The following is a 15,944-nucleotide window of genomic DNA, read 5'->3' as shown; positions in this document are numbered from 1 at the left end:
TGTGTGAGTGTATGTTTTCCTGTGTGTTCCTGTGAGCATGGATATGCCCGAGACAGCATCTATCGTGACACAAAACAAACAGAGCAGACTAAGTAAACAGCTGGTTTTTCTTGCAGAGCTCGTCTCAGCTGGCGCCACCTTGGAGGAACTGGAGGAACTACGCTACCACCTGCACCAGCTGTGTCCCCACCATCACTTTAACAAAAGTAAGTGTTTCACGTTCCCTCTCGTTCTTCAGAGAACGTAGGCACGTGTCTGTCATCTTTTCCTTCTAACTTCTCGTTTTCGTGAAGTCTTCTTCAGAGGTTCCTCGTGAGTTCTCCTTCAACTCCTTCCTGGTTTCCTCTTCGGTTGAAATTAAACCTTCGATGAACAGAGGTTCCTCAATACAAAGACACGTCTCAGAACATAACTCTAAAATCCCTTATTGACTCCAAGTTCGAATCTTGTCTTTTGTACAACAGCTTCAAATCGGAAACCTGCGATTTTTTTTTTTTTTATAAAATCGTCTTCTGGCAGTCATAAGGGTCACGAGACCAGCTGTACACCTCCATCTGCCTTCAAGACACCACCTGAGTGTGTCCATCTGGCTTCGTATATGCGGGTTATGTTGCGGTCTTCTTCGCGTCCAGCACCTTTTCGGTACCAGCAACAGAACCCACGGTTGATTATTTTTCGTCTTTTATTTCATGCGGTTCCACAGTACAAACCCAGTTTTTTTCTATTGTTTGCAAGAAACACAAGAAATGAAGGGCAAGGAGAAAGAAAAAAAAAAGAGAGAGAGAGAGAGAAATAGAGAGAGAGAGATAGAGAAGAAAAAATGAGAAGAGACTTAAAAAAAAGAGGAAGATAAATAGAAAAGAAAAAATAAGAAACAAAACTGAAAAGAACCAAACAAGACGATGAACGTAATAAATAATTATAAACGATACATAAGGAAAAAATAGATGAAAATATGATCCTGGAATTGTAATACAAAGGCCTAACTACGCGTATGATTAAAAAGATATGCAATGACTTTGCAACTTGGCGTCTCACAGCTCTCCGATATCCACAACTACGTCTTTCTCTGCGAAATTACAAAGTCAATTCATGTCTTTTAATCATACTCGTAGTTAACCCTTTGTATTACAATTCCAGGGGGTGCTAAGATGAGAGGGAGGGTCGAGGGGTGTGGAATGTATTCAGGGATGGAATGGGTGGGAAGGATTTTATGCCTTTTCCTTTTTTGGCTACCGCCTTGTAAGGGGGAAAAAGCCTTGGTATATGTATGTATGTATTACAATTCCAGGATAATTTTCATTTATTTTTTCCTTTTGTATCGTTTATCGTTTATCTTATGTTCATCGGCTTCTTTGAACTTTTTCGTTTTTTTTTTCTCTTCTCCTCTTGTCTTCCTGTATCTTTCCCTCTCTCTTTTTCAGTCTCTTCTTTATTTCTTGTGTTTATAACGAACAATAGGAAAAAGTGGATTTATACTGTGAGACCGCACAAAGAAAAGACGAAAAATAATAATTCGAAAGAATGAAAAATACATATACAACAGAACGATAAGATTAATTATTTCTTGAAACATATATTTAGTATTTTGCGTAAGCTAGCGATAAGATACGAAATTGAAGACGAATTTTTTTTTATAAGAATTATAAACATACATTATCAAAGACTGTGACTGATAGGGTCAGCAATCCTCTTTTTTTTTAACTCAAAGTATCAAATGCACATTTCATGATCTTTATTGTTTCCGGCTTTACGTCTTACCATCTCCCATTTTCCATATCCTATGCGTTCTATTCCCTTGTAAGTTCTAACAGAGGTTTTCAAATGGGTTAAGTGATTTAACAAGGGTGATGCAGACAAGGTCATCATATTAAGACAACAGGACAGAACTTGTAATAAAGGGTTTAAATTGGACATTTTTAGATTTAAGAAGGAAATAGACAAGAACTGGTTTACCAATAGAATGGTTAACGAATGGAATAGACTTAGTAACCATGTAGTGAGCTCCGAAACTATCAGTTGTTTTAAGAGAAGGTTAGATAAATTAATGGACGAGGGTGATAGGTGGTAGTGGACATGAAACTATCTTGTGTAGGCCTTATGGTCTCTTGCAGTCTCTTTTATCCTTATGTTCTTCTATTGTAAAAATTTAGACGATTAATGCTACAAGAGTATTTACATAAAAAACGTGACCTGTCCATATAAAAGGAAGAAAATGGAGCTCCTAAATCAGATTCCTCTTCTGCCTAAAATAGTTGACATCGATTGAGGATACTTCAAAATGTCGCTGAGGGATTTTTGCAGAAGAGTGGTAGACTTCACGCTACAGTTGCACCTATAATTGTGGCTTCGGCTTATCAACTATTCTAAATATGGGCACGTCCATAATCATAATATCTTTTCTAAATAATTTCCAATAGGACAGTAATCTGATTTTTTTTTTTTTTTTTCATAATTCTTGGATGCCAACCGCCAGACATAACAAGCTCAGAACTCAAAAATGCAGAAACGACTTTTCGCGTTTCGTTGACATTACAGAAAAATCTGCGATCAACCACCTTTTGTTTTCCTTTTCTTATTTACATACTGGATCCTCGCAGGCCGAGTGGGTTAGAGCGTCATCACTTGCGGTGGAGGTTGAGATGACGTCCGTTCGTACTCTGCCGCTAGCGAGTTGGACCAAGGGCACGGTTCATTAAATTCCACGCCACAGAGTTCTCTGTGAGGAGCACCGTCCTAGCCTCCTGATAGGTGGGGGGGGGGGGAGTTCGTGGATTTAAACCGAATTATCATTAATCATCCACATACTTAAATGATGTCGAATACAAAGTGAAATTAAAATGACCGCAGAGAGTATTTTGGTAGGCGTCCTGTGGGGCAATTAAAGGTTGATAAACGAAAATCTCACCTTTTGCTTTTGTGCCTTCTAACTCCGAAAATTTCGTTCAGAATGGGGAAAGGGAGTTAAGAAACTGGCGCTAAAAAAAAAAAAAAAAAAAAGTAAAAGACATAAGTGATCAATGAGGACACAGACTACAGATTCCATCCTCCACAGGTGATTACCCATTGCCCCGGCTGTTCGCGTGCAACTTAAGGCGTCATCACACCGGACTATTTTCCCTCTAGCGTCTAATTACCCAGCGATACCGTCCAATTCCATCACTATTTCTCCGTCGTAGAATCACTGTGGCAAACTATTTTATTTTCTAAAAAAAAAAAAAAAAAAAAAAAATAGAACGTCATTTGCTATGCTGAAGGAAAATCACTTTCCCCCAGCAGTCCTAAGATTCCTTCCCGAAAGCTGTGGGCTTCAAACCTGCTCCAAAAATCGAAGGAAAAATAGCTCAGTGTAATAACGCATATAGTCTTCCCATCTGGCTATTAGAGCCTAATGGGAACCTCTAATTATCTCGTTTCTGTTGACCCTAAACGATCTCACTCACCCTAGAGGAACCTCTGGGCCTTTAATGACTAACCCCTGTGTGTATGTGTTCTATCTTTGCATGTATATACGCGCATACATCTTACTAACATGTACTCAACCACACGCGCACGCACGGAGCCCGCACTTACTCACACCTATACCCACAAGCAAAACTGATTAAGTGTCTCAGTAAGCAAATGCCAATGAGTGTTGGCACGAGGCCAAAGCCCCATCGTTAGAGGACGTGCAGTGATAGTGCCCCGCCGGCCACAAGCACCCTTCCCGGCCACCGAGGCGGGGCCGGCCAGCCGGCCGTCCGGCCGGCCACCGACAGCATCAGAAGCCGACAGAGGCCGGCCGCCGAAGCCTCGGTGCCGGCTATGTAGAGCGTCGGCGAGAAGAGAGGCCTTACATCGATCAAAAATACCGCTTCAGGCTTTGTTTGATGGATGAGGCTGTGGCACTCTTGCCAGGCCCTCCCTCACAAGTCACGGCACCCCTCGTTGCGGACAATTGACCACCCGCTGATCACATCAGGCCGCCCTAGGCCTGCCGACCCCGGCCCCCGCTCTCTTTGTTTTCTCTCTTTCTCTATATATATCTGTCTCTCACTATCTCCCTCTATCTCTGTTTCTCATTCGCTCTCTCTATCTCCCTCTCTCTCTCATTATATCTATATCAATCTCTCTCAATTTCGCTCTCCTCCCTCTCTCTCTATATATATACATCTATCTATCGATCTGTTTATCTGTATATCTCTAGCTCTCTTATATACTGTATCTCTCTTTCTCATATATATACAAGGTATGTATGTATATATGTATATATATATATATATATGTGTGTGTGTGTGTGTGTGTGTGTGTGTGTGTGTGTGTGTGTGTGTGTGTGTGTGTGTGTGTGTGTGTGTGTGTGTGTGTGTGTGTGTGTGTGTATGCGTTTGTGAATATAGATACATATATCCCTATTTCTCACTATCTATCTCTACCTACTTTTCTCTATCTTTCCAACTATTTCTCTCTCTATCTCTCTCCCTCGTCACCACAGTATGTATGCACCAAAGCACACACACACACACATTTACAATTTTCTTGTCTCATTTCTTTTTGTAAGTCTGCATTCTTTTGTTCATCATTTCGGCATCTGTTACCATCTTACTTTGTAGCATATGATAGTAAGCACGTGCCTATTCTTAGTGTTTCTTTTCACTCAAGTTGCCAATTAGTAAACTTAATTTCTGGACCTTGGCCGAGTGTAGAACTGTATTTAATTTTTTGTTGTATTAGCCTGTTTTACATCAATACATTTGTATTTGGTTTTTGTTTTAACCTGACTACTTAATTTTAATTTTTTCTGTAAACAAGTAGACCCTCAGTAATTTTTACCTTTTTTTTTTTTTTGCTATTGTAGATTCTAACTTCCTTTTCATGTTGTTATATGCTTTATTCTTGCATACCTCCCTCTGTTCATTTTGTTAATTTATTTATTTTACCTGAGCAAGTGTTTGCACCTTTCCAACGCTTTTAATGTTATGTGTTGTCGCTGTTGATGTTGTAGCGCATAAATGGTTGACCCTCGAAGATGCGCAAGGCTTGTCGACTGAGGACCCTTCTGCGCAGGCTCCCTCCAGCATTGTGGTAAGTTATTTATGAAACGCCTTTTGAGGACATCGCCTTTATTATTACGACGTTTTGCTTTTTACAGCTTCATCAAGCACCAATATCAAGTACTTTATTAAGTATAGTATTAAATATTTTATCGAGTATTTGATGAAGGTGTAACAAAGGAAACGTCGTACATATAAAGGTTTCGTCCTCACAAAGTGTTTCTGTTAATAGACTTTTCGGCAACTGCCAATCACATAACATGTTATGTAGGACCTGTCTCTCATCGGATATCAAATCATGACTATTCTATTGTTGTACTGCAAAGAAAACGGGTTGGAGGATAGAGCAGTAGTAACCTATAATCTGTACGTTCCTAGAAGTTCGTTCAAGGTTTGGTATACGTCATGATTTAACTATTCCACCAATTCAATATTAGTGCACGCCTCTTCCTATCTTTATTTAACCTTTTTCACGTCCACTCCTTCAGTTAAATAGAACCCATATCCCATTTTTTTTAATAATAACTTTATGTTTACCTGGTCTGGTGTGTTTCATCGGGACACCATCCGGATAAGTTACGTTTAGCTCGGTACGATTATCGCTCAACGATGATCGTTCATGGCTCAATGACGATCGCCAAACGATTGTCTAGAGCAGGGGTGGGGAACCTTTTCGTGCATGAAGGCCACCTTACAATTCATCGTCCCACATAGAGGCCGCACTGAACAAATTATTATTTTCAATTATTTTAACCCTTTTTAGGAGACGGTGTAAGTTTTCCACCCCCCTCCCTAAAAATTCAGTTTAAAAATATTCTTTTATTTTAAAAATATACATATGTATAAAAATCGTTCTAATTTCTGGGAGTGACATCACTGAACACGGTAAACTTTGCTTTCGTCTATGTCTGTGGTGTATATTATAAGTTTCAGGTGTATAATGATTTCCAGACTTTAAAAATATTCAAGGTTTTTTAAAAAATATAATATGTATATCAAAGGCCGCAGAAGGCCGCACTTGATGGCCCGGAAGGCCGCAGGTCTAGAGCATTAATTCCTTGTCTACCAAAGGCCCTGTTTCCCTTCGAGCTGCAACGTAGGCTGATCATTCTAACCAAACCCGCTAACGCGTTTCCCCCAAATACGATGCCGGGTCGGAGGTGGATCACTCTCCGTTGGCCGCGGGAGGCAAACAATCGCACCGAGCAAAACGAATCTTTAACGAGGAAGTTCTATACCTCGCCCACTGTCCCTTGCAGAACGAGGACTGGCTCCGGAACATCGAGCGGGAGTGTGAATGGAGCCTCAGGATCATCGAGGATGTGGCCACCACCATCTCCTGGACCTTGGTCGACTCGCTCTACTTCACCATGACCCTCGTCACCACTATCGGTAAGGTGTGTGTGTGTGTGTGTGTGTGTGTGTGTGTGTGTGTGTGTGTGTGTGTGTGTGTGTGTGTGTGTGTGTGTGTGTATTCACTTGGTCTTTGGATTCACTTGGTCTTTGGAACACGTGTTGGACTCGTGATCGACAGCTATTTCCCTCCTGGAAGAGAGCTCAGTGTGTGTGTGTGTGTGTGTGTGTGTGTGTGTGTGTGTGTGTGTGTGTGTGTGTGTGTGTGTGTGTGTGTGTGTGTGTGTGTGTGTGTGAGAGAGAGAGAGAGAGAGAGAGAGAGAGAGAGAGAGAGAGAGAGAAACGAGAGAGAGAAACGAGAAAGAGAGCAAGAGAAAAAGAGGAGAGAGAAAAAGAAAGAATGAAAAAGGAAGAAAGGAAGAGAAGATGAAATAGAGAAAGAAAGAGAAGAGAGAGGAGAGAAATAAAGAGAGAGCTAAAGAGAGAAAAAGATAAATAAAGAGAGAAAGAGGAAGAGAAAAGAAGAGAGAAAGGGAGAAAAAGAGAAAGAGAAAAGAAAGTAAGGGAGAAGGAAGGAAAGAAAGAGAGAAAGAAAGAAAGAGTGAGACAGAGAGATAAAGATAAAGAGAAAGAAAGATAAAGTGAAATTGTGTCCCGTTTACGGAGATCCCATCGTCTAGCACCTCAAGCAATAACCGAATCGTTTCCCCTCCTTCAGGTTACGGCAACATCGTCCCCACCACTCGCTACGGTCGCATGTTCTCTGTCCTGCACGCCCTCATAGGCGTCCCCCTCACATGCATCCTCATGGCCAAGTCCTCCGAAATGCTCTCCAACAAGATGCTCATGCTCTACAAATCAGCCAAGGTAAGCCCACTGCCGTGAGTGTTACAACGGGGAGAGGGTAAAGATATGGAGAAAGAAAACTGTGAAGTACTGGGAAAGTGGTTATAGCGAGGCAGAGCGGGAAGGCGAGCGAAGGAGGAGAGGGAAAGATACGGGGGAGGAAAGGAGGAGAGGAAGTGGGAATTAGGGAAGAAGGGAGAAATGTGGAGGTAATAAGGAATGGGAAGAATAAGGAAAGGGTGAGGAAATGGAAACGAGAGGAGGAATGAAGAAGAGTAGGGGGAAATGGGAGGGAGAAAGGAAATGGATGGGGATAATGATGGTGATTAGGATGATAATGATGGTGATGATGATGATTATGATTTATTTGGATGATGATGATGATGATGATAATTTTGATGATGATGATTTTGATATGATGACGATTTGGATGATAATATTTTGGATGATGATAATTTGGACGATGATGATAATTTGGATGATGATAATTTGGATGATGATGATTAGGATGTGATGATGATGATGATGATGATGATGATGATGATGATGAGGTGATGGTGGCAGTGGAGGTGAAGATGATGATAATGATGATGAGTGATTTTAAATGCTTATAGCAATAATAGAATCCAAATAATGTGATAGGATATTTCGTCACACTCATTATTGCGCAGTATACAGTAGAATTTGTGGCAATACCTACAGTATGATTAATACTAACGATAATATTGATCATGATCATTCTAATTAAAATGATAGCAATAATGACAGCGATGACAATGATCATGATAATAAAAATGATGATGGTAATAATGAAAATAATTAACGAAAACGATCATCACAAATGATGAGTAATGGCTAATCATCACCATCATAATTAAAAGCATTACTACGACTAAGCTATTATTATAATGAAAAATATTACAACAGCGATCTTTACAATGATTATAACTGAGCATGTTCTAACGGTGACTGAATACAATGATGACTTTAATGACAAAATTGATGATAACGGTAAGGATAGATTTGATAATACTAGTAATAGTAAATAACAATGATCGCAACAACAGTAACAAAAATAATAATAATAATATTAATGATGATAATAATAATAATGATAATGATAATAACAACAATAACAATAATAATAATAATGACAATGATAATAATAATAATAATGATAATAATATAATGACAATAATAAGAATAATTATAACCATAACAATGTTAATGATAATAACAATAATAATAATGATAATGATATCTATAACACCAACAAAAAATAATAATAAAAATAACACCAATAAGAACGACATAAACATGACAATAGAATATTAAAAGGTAAAATAATAATAAAAGTAATAAGAACAATAATTGCAATAATGAGAGGAAAAATAATATTAATGATTATGTTAATTTCATGATAATGATAACGATGCTATCATGATAGTAGTAATAATAGTAACATTAACATTAGTAATAGAATTAATAATAATAGTAATAATTATGAAAATATAACAATAAATATAATTGTAAAACAACTACCAATCATTTTGATATAATAAATGAGAGAACAAAAATAAGAATAATGATGACAATGACAATGACAATGGTGTTGATAGATATAAGGATATCCATGATTACTACATCTGTAACTACCACTACCACTACTACTACTACTGCTTCTGCTAACATCTACGAGGCCCGCAGCTACAACTACTATCCCACCACAGGTTGCAATGGTTAGTAGTTAGATAGTTAATGGAACATACGCACGACCTCTGCATCTGTTGTTTTGCATCTATTCCTCAAAGAGTCATTGTCCCCTTATAAGTCCTGACTTCCATTCTGACTTCACGTACACACGAACACACACACACACACACACACTGATTCCAGGTGTACTGGTGAGTGGACGTCTTGGGCTGCCAACTCAACATAATAGGGATCGAGCCCCGCATCACATTACTGCAAGTCATTTCTGTCTCCCTTCAGAAAAGTGTGTGTGTGTGTGTTTGTGTGTGTATCTGTGCGTATAACTTAAAAGACACAAGCATGAAGATATATATATATATATATATACACACATATATATATATAATGTGAATATATACATAAATTAACAAGCATAAGCATGAAAGAAAAAGAATATATATGTACATATTTGTATATATATATATATATCATATATATATAGTGCGTATATATAGAATATAAAGCTATCAAACACAAGCATGGAGATATAATACATGTATGTACGCATATATCATCAACAAATGTATTCCCTTTCTGCATGCTGTACCTCAGTTTTTCATGCATTTTCATTATGTTGAATCCCAAGGACCCTGTCTTCTTTGAAACGTTAAGGTATTTCCATTTTCTTCTTGATCATCACTGGTTATGCACATTATTTCACCCCATCCCAGGTGAGGTAACTATCCCGCCTGTAATAGAAATAAACCTGACAAAGCTAAACTTTCCTCCTCTTTGTTCCCCCAGCAAAAGCGGCCCCAGCGTCACCACAAGAGACTTCTGTACGGGGTCACTTGGCTATACCTCACCGTCGGTTTCATCGTCTTCATGTTTCTGCCCTCTGTGGCATTCGTGTTCCTCGAAGACTGGAACTACGACGACGCTCTCTACTGCACCTTCATCACCCTGAGCACCATCGGCTTCGGGGATTACGTGCCCGGTAAGGGAGAGGCGCCAACGACAGGGATCCCGGGATAATAGGAGATTTCAATTGTGGGGATAATAAATGTGTGTTTGTGTGCTGGTGTGTGTGTGTGTGTGTGTGTGTGTGTGTGTGTGTGTGTGTGTGTGTGTGTGTGTGTGTGCTTTTGTGTGTGTGTGTGTGTGTGTGTGTGTGTGTGTGTGTGTGTGTGTGTGTGTGTGTGTGTGTGTGTGTGTGTGTGTGTGTGTGTGTTTGTGTGTGTGTGTGTGTTATTATCTCTGCTTGTTTTCACCTTTTCGTAAGTAGCCTGTTTCGTTTGACTGAGAGAGACGGGGGGAGATGAGAGGTAAGGGATGGGATGGTAGCGTTGCTCCTGTACTGAAGAGAAGTAAAGTTCTACGAAATTCTTTGCATCCACGACATCCTTTATGTTCAAATTCCATATCTTATCAATTTTAACTTTAGCCCTAGGCACGGCTCGGTGAGACCGCGCTGCTTCCACATCACTCCATCACACTCTTCCTTGGGCCACGCCAAAGGGCTCAAGTTAGAGTAGATTGACTTCAGACGATTTCATTCAACTGTAGGGCGACTCTCTGTCCGGAAGGCTGATGCTATCGTCTTCATTCCCAGGTTATGGCTCAGAACGACCTTATGGTGAACTCTACAAGCTCGCCATCATCGTCTGGATCATGGTCGCCCTTGGGTACTGGTTCCTCCTCCTCAACTTCTTGACGAAGGCCCTCAAGAGCGATGTCCCCCGCAGGATCCGGCGCACCCTCAAGGGCAGACCCCTCTCCAGACAGGCAGAGTTCCTCAGGCAGCTTTTATCCAAGGTGCGTTTTTTAACCTAAGGGCTCATGTTAGAGTCGATTGACTCAAGACCGCGCTTCTGCCACATCACTCTCCTCAGAGAGACTCGCTATCTCTGAGGGGAGTGATTTAGATTTAAGAAGAAAATAGGCAAGAACTGGATTACCAGTAAAATGATTAACGAATGGAATAGACTTGGTAACCTTGTAGTGAACGGTGAAACTATCAGTTCTTTTAACAGATAGTTAGATAACTCTATGGATGGGGATGATAGGTGATAATGGACATGGAACTGCCTAGTGTAGACCTCATGGTCTCCTGCAGTCTCCATCATTCTTGCGTTCTTACATAAGAGCAAGTCTCCGCGGGACCTCTTTAGGCCCCCTGAACGTGTAAAAATCTTTACAGAAATTGACCTGAGCGGTCTTCCTGTGCCGAGGTGTTCCTCTAAGGTAAAGTCTTATTTCCGTGTTGGTCCCTCCAGGTTAAAACTCGACGAGGTCGGATTCAGCAAGAGGCTTCGTCCCAGGACGGGAAGGACGACGAAGTGGTCAACTTCATGCTGAACGTGGCAGACTCTTTGGGACCTGAAACTCGAAGACCAAGGTCGCGGCGAGTCAGCCTCCAAGTCGAAGGAAGAGGTGAGTGGTCCCGAAGTCGGGGCAGAATACTATAGCTTAAGCCTAAGCGACACAGGCGACACAGGCGACACAGCCGACGTAGAACAGAGTAGAAAATTGTGTCTCATTGATTTAAATTTAAATAAAAAACTTTGGTAAAGTGAAAGGAATTAAACTATTAGTCGACAGTATGAACAAGTTTTATGGATGAAAGATATTTGTTCTGCAACTGATCAATGCTCTCCCTTTGTTGCAGATGACACCCTAGTCAGCGAAGTGGAGGTGGAGGATGTGGAGGAGGAGGAAGAGGAAGAAGAGGAGGGAGATGCATACAAAACGCGGCTTCGCCTTCAGGACCTCCTCGAAGTTCAAGTGACAGTGAAGTCCCGAGAGGCGTCGACGATGTTAGTCAGCAACTCGAACTCGAGAGACTTGGACCAGCTGTGCTACAAGCCCTGCAACGCTCCATCTGAGATCACCATGCCCCTGAGGGAAGTTCTCCAGCTGGTGACCTTGGTCAAGTCCATGGAGGAACAGGAAGGCCTCCGGAACCTCGAGAGGATGCCCCTCCACATCAACACCAGTGACCTGGGTTTGGACGAGGAGATGAGTTCGCCTACGGGATCTCAGCCTTCTACAGTGACGTCATACGACCCTAGGGACAGTGTACCCCTTCTCTTCACCGACCAGCACCGTCGCAACCATCACCATATGTCCACCCAGCACCAGCAGGATGCGGAGAAACGAAACGTCTTGGGTCTAAGGAGAGGGGAGGAGGAGGACGATCTTCAGGAGTACCTGGAGGAGGATGGGGTAGACGGCGAGAGCGAGATGGACGACACCAACTTGGACAGCACGTCAAGTTTGGGGACAGACGAAATGTTACCCGTCTAGTTGCATGCACACGCACACTTTTTTCATACACACACTAGTACAAGGAGAGCCTTTACGCCATGATATGGAAAAGTGTCATGGTAGTTTTGGCCCTGTATTTTCTTTACTCGGCAGGTTGGCGAGACACGCCACTGCGTCTTGTACCAACGAGAAGCTGCGAGATTTAATCTCCAGGTTCCCTACACTCGCGCGTTCGAATCGCGTTGCCGTAGACCTTTGTCACCTCTCAAGCATTTAACCTTCGTCCACGGTCAAATGTTTCCCCCATCTACTACTTGCCCATCAGAGTTCTTCCCTACTAGTGGTATTTGGATTGACGGGGAAAGGGTTCCTGAAGTGAATGGATTCAGATCTGTCACCAGAAGTGTGGAAGCAAAGATTTCCTCAGAAAAAAAAACAATAATAATAAAAAAAAATAATAATAATAATAAATTCACGATAATAAAATAAAGTCATCGTGGACTGACATATAAAAAAAGATAGGTATAAGATTTGGATTTTCTGTTTTCCACAAGAGGAACACAAGCGAGAAAAAAAATAATTTATATATATATATATATATATATATATATATATATATATATATATATATATATATATATATATATATATATATATATATATATATATAATAGTGACGGCAGATAAGTAATATGATGAGTCATTTGAATTTAACGGTTCCATCCGTCCCCACCCCTCTATGTAGTTCTGTAGAGGGCTGAGTGGTGGACGGGTTGGTGGCATGAATTACACCAACGGTATCGTAAATGCCAACGCATTACTGGTGTATGGTACCCGACCTGTATCAAAAAATCCCCACGTTATAACCCAACCCTTCTCGTGCATTTACAAATCAAGAAGAAATAGAAAAATGTTCTACGAACCCGATGAGGCTCCGATAAAAAGGAAATGATCAAGATTTCAGCCAAGGTGCTAACAAAGAAAACTGTGAAATCGTGTGTCTAAACTTGTGTATACGACTTGTGTTGTAACTTTTCTTGACAGGATATTGTTATGAATTCTGGTGAATGTCCAGAAAAGTTTACCATTCAAACTACAAACCAGGAAAAGGGAAACTGTTTATACTGGAAAATGCTTCAAGGCCCCCGTCAAAATAATGTAAACAATGTGATTACCATTGTTTATGAATTGCTGTTGAGTTAGCGTGAGAAACTACACCCTACGTCCTTATGCTGCGTAGAGGAAAGAGGGGGGGGGGATACTTTTCTCAGCAGGATAATATCGCCTGGAAGTAATGAGAATAAATACTAAAGTTGTACAACAAAGCGAAAGAGTCAGATGGTTTGCGATAAAACCCCAGCCGAACTCGTGGAGGCTTTATCCATATCCTCACTGACGGTAAATATCAGTGACAATATGGTTGGCATCTCGTGTAAAAGTGCAGCACTAGATAAGACTACATGTAATGTGTCGACACATATACTCGTATGTGTTTCTGCATATGGATTTCGAAAATCATAAAACGGGAGAACCATAAAAATTAAGAGAAATAATGTCTATGTAGTGTTAAAAGGTTTGTCCTTTTTTCTCTCTCAGAATCTGTGGCAGCTTACATGCAAGAGTGACGCCAGGTGAGTCAGCCTGTGCGCATGCGCAGCATTTTCACTTTAATGGAACGCAGTAATATTACCTAATAATTTTTTTACAAAAATTGGATATACCTACGTTCAAACAATTCATAGGATTCAGTAGGCTTTCGGCAACGATTCTTCAGGGATTAAGTCTCGTTGACACGAGGCTAGTTTAGTAGCCGCTCGTACCAGCGGCTACTAAAACCACAGCTAAACTCGTAAAGCTAGTAAACTTGCCTCCAAACTATCGTTGTCAATATTTACGTGCCCGATAAGATAACTTGCAGCTAGCACTAGCGGCTACTAAACTAGTCCCGTGTCAACGAGGTATTATATAATTTAAAGAAATGTGTAAATGGTCTATTTGACTTCTAGCTGTTCCCCATGTTGAAGAACCAAAAGGATGCCATATAGAAACCGATGGCTCACCTGATGGTTAAGATATGTTTTGTTCAATGCGATAATAGCTCAACTATGATCGTTCATGGCTTAACAATGATCGTCATACGATTGTGTAGAACACTAATTCTTTGTTTTTCAATGGGGCTGTTTTCCATTGAGTTGCAAATGACGAGACTGATCATTTTAACCGAACTTTCCAAACATGATGCCAGATATGATGCTCGTCGCTCGCCTCTAACTGTGGTAGGCTTGCACCGAGCAAAACGTACCTTTACTTCGAAACGGGTCTTTCAGAAAAGTTTCCAACAATAAAAGGACCGATGGACAAAATGGGTAGCGTCACGAGAGGCCCAAGTGGAAGGGCATCAAGGCTAGAACACCCCCCCCCCCGCCCCAATAATAATGAAGAATAAATAAATTTATAAAATTATATAAAAAAAATTATCTATAGTCGGATGATTTTTTTTTTTTTTTTTTTTTTTTTTTTTTTTTTTTTTTTTTTTTTTTTTTTTTTTTTTTTTTTTTTTTTTTTTTTTTTTTTTTTTTGTCAGGTGTCCCACAGACAGGATCGTGCGTTCCTTCTTGTGGATAACAATTCGAAGATTCGAAGAAGAATGGTGAGACGAATTAGAAAACGTACAGGAAATGCAGGAAACCAAGCTCACTACACAAATCTCGTCAAACAGTCCATGCAAGTCAAACATTACGTTTTCAGTTTATATCGCGACAGTTCACCACATCTGCCATATTTGAACACGAATGATCGACAACAGAATAATATAATAGCATTCACCGTTTCATTGTCATTCATGCAATCTCATATCGCCGCATGTGAGCGTTGTCAGCCTCACAAAGGGGATTGTTTGAACACGAATTATCGACGCATCGTCAACAGAATAACATAAGAGATACATTCACTTGTCCCTCATGCAATCTCATATCACTGTCTCGTGTGAGCGTTGTCAGCCTCACAAAGGGGATCCATTTTTTGAACACCAATGATCGACGCATCGTCAACAGAATAACATAAGAGCTACATTCACTTGTCACTCATGCAATCTCATATCTGCCTCATGTGAGCGTTGCCAGCCTCACAAAGGGGATCCATATTTTGAACACGAATGATTGACGCATCGTCAACAGAATAACATAAGAGCTACATTCATTTGTCACTCATGCAATCTCATATCACTGCCTCATGTGAGCGTTCTCAGCCTCACAAGGGGATTCATGTTTGGTGTTCACTACCCAACTAGCAGAAACGCGCCGTGTCCGTTGTTGGACCTGTCTCAAGCAGGTCAGGAAGGCGTGTGTTAGGGGCTTATCACACTTGGCTATTTTTCCTCCAACTGTTGGAATAGATTTGCAGCTCGTAGCTTTCGGGAAGGAATCTAATATGCCGGAGGAAATTAATTTTCCTCCAGCATCTAAAATGACAGTCTACGAAATGTGTATTTTTGTTGGGAAAACAAAACAGTTGCCATATTGATTTTACGGCGGGGAGAAGTTATGGAGCCGGGCGGTATCGCTGATTAATTGGAGGTTGTAGGAAAAACAGTGTGATAACCCTTATTGTTGAGGTCGTGAGATCTGTCTTTTGGTCAGTACAAACAGTATTACCTGGTGGCATCTAAGTGTGAAGAAAGACAGGAGAATCATCTAAATCATCCGATATACAAGCCAAGTGTAACTTTATGCCAAGGATGGGCAAATTTTTCAGTGC

General features: G+C 40.6%; 1 protein-coding gene across 1 annotated transcript in view; it reads left to right on the top strand.

Moving 5' to 3' along the window:
- LOC143018218 (uncharacterized) overlaps window positions 1-12,585 on the top strand; it is a 181,392-nt gene extending 168,807 nt beyond the window's left edge. Inside the window, exons 2-9 of the mRNA XM_076173439.1 lie at window positions 117-206; window positions 4,982-5,061; window positions 6,290-6,422; window positions 7,102-7,250; window positions 9,726-9,918; window positions 10,534-10,736; window positions 11,198-11,354; window positions 11,590-12,585. Coding sequence (XP_076029554.1) covers window positions 117-206; window positions 4,982-5,061; window positions 6,290-6,422; window positions 7,102-7,250; window positions 9,726-9,918; window positions 10,534-10,736; window positions 11,198-11,354; window positions 11,590-12,227 — 1,643 coding nt within the window. The 3' untranslated portion in view covers window positions 12,228-12,585. The remainder of the gene's footprint in view (window positions 1-116; window positions 207-4,981; window positions 5,062-6,289; window positions 6,423-7,101; window positions 7,251-9,725; window positions 9,919-10,533; window positions 10,737-11,197; window positions 11,355-11,589) is intronic.
- Window positions 12,586-15,944: the final 3,359 nt, after the last annotated feature.

This window comes from Oratosquilla oratoria, chromosome 34, assembly GCF_046742065.1.
Source record: "Oratosquilla oratoria isolate Oo_2021 chromosome 34, ASM4674206v1, whole genome shotgun sequence".
Taxonomy (NCBI): Eukaryota; Metazoa; Arthropoda; class Malacostraca; order Stomatopoda; family Squillidae; genus Oratosquilla; species Oratosquilla oratoria.
This window is presented reverse-complemented; position numbering and strand designations above follow the sequence as displayed.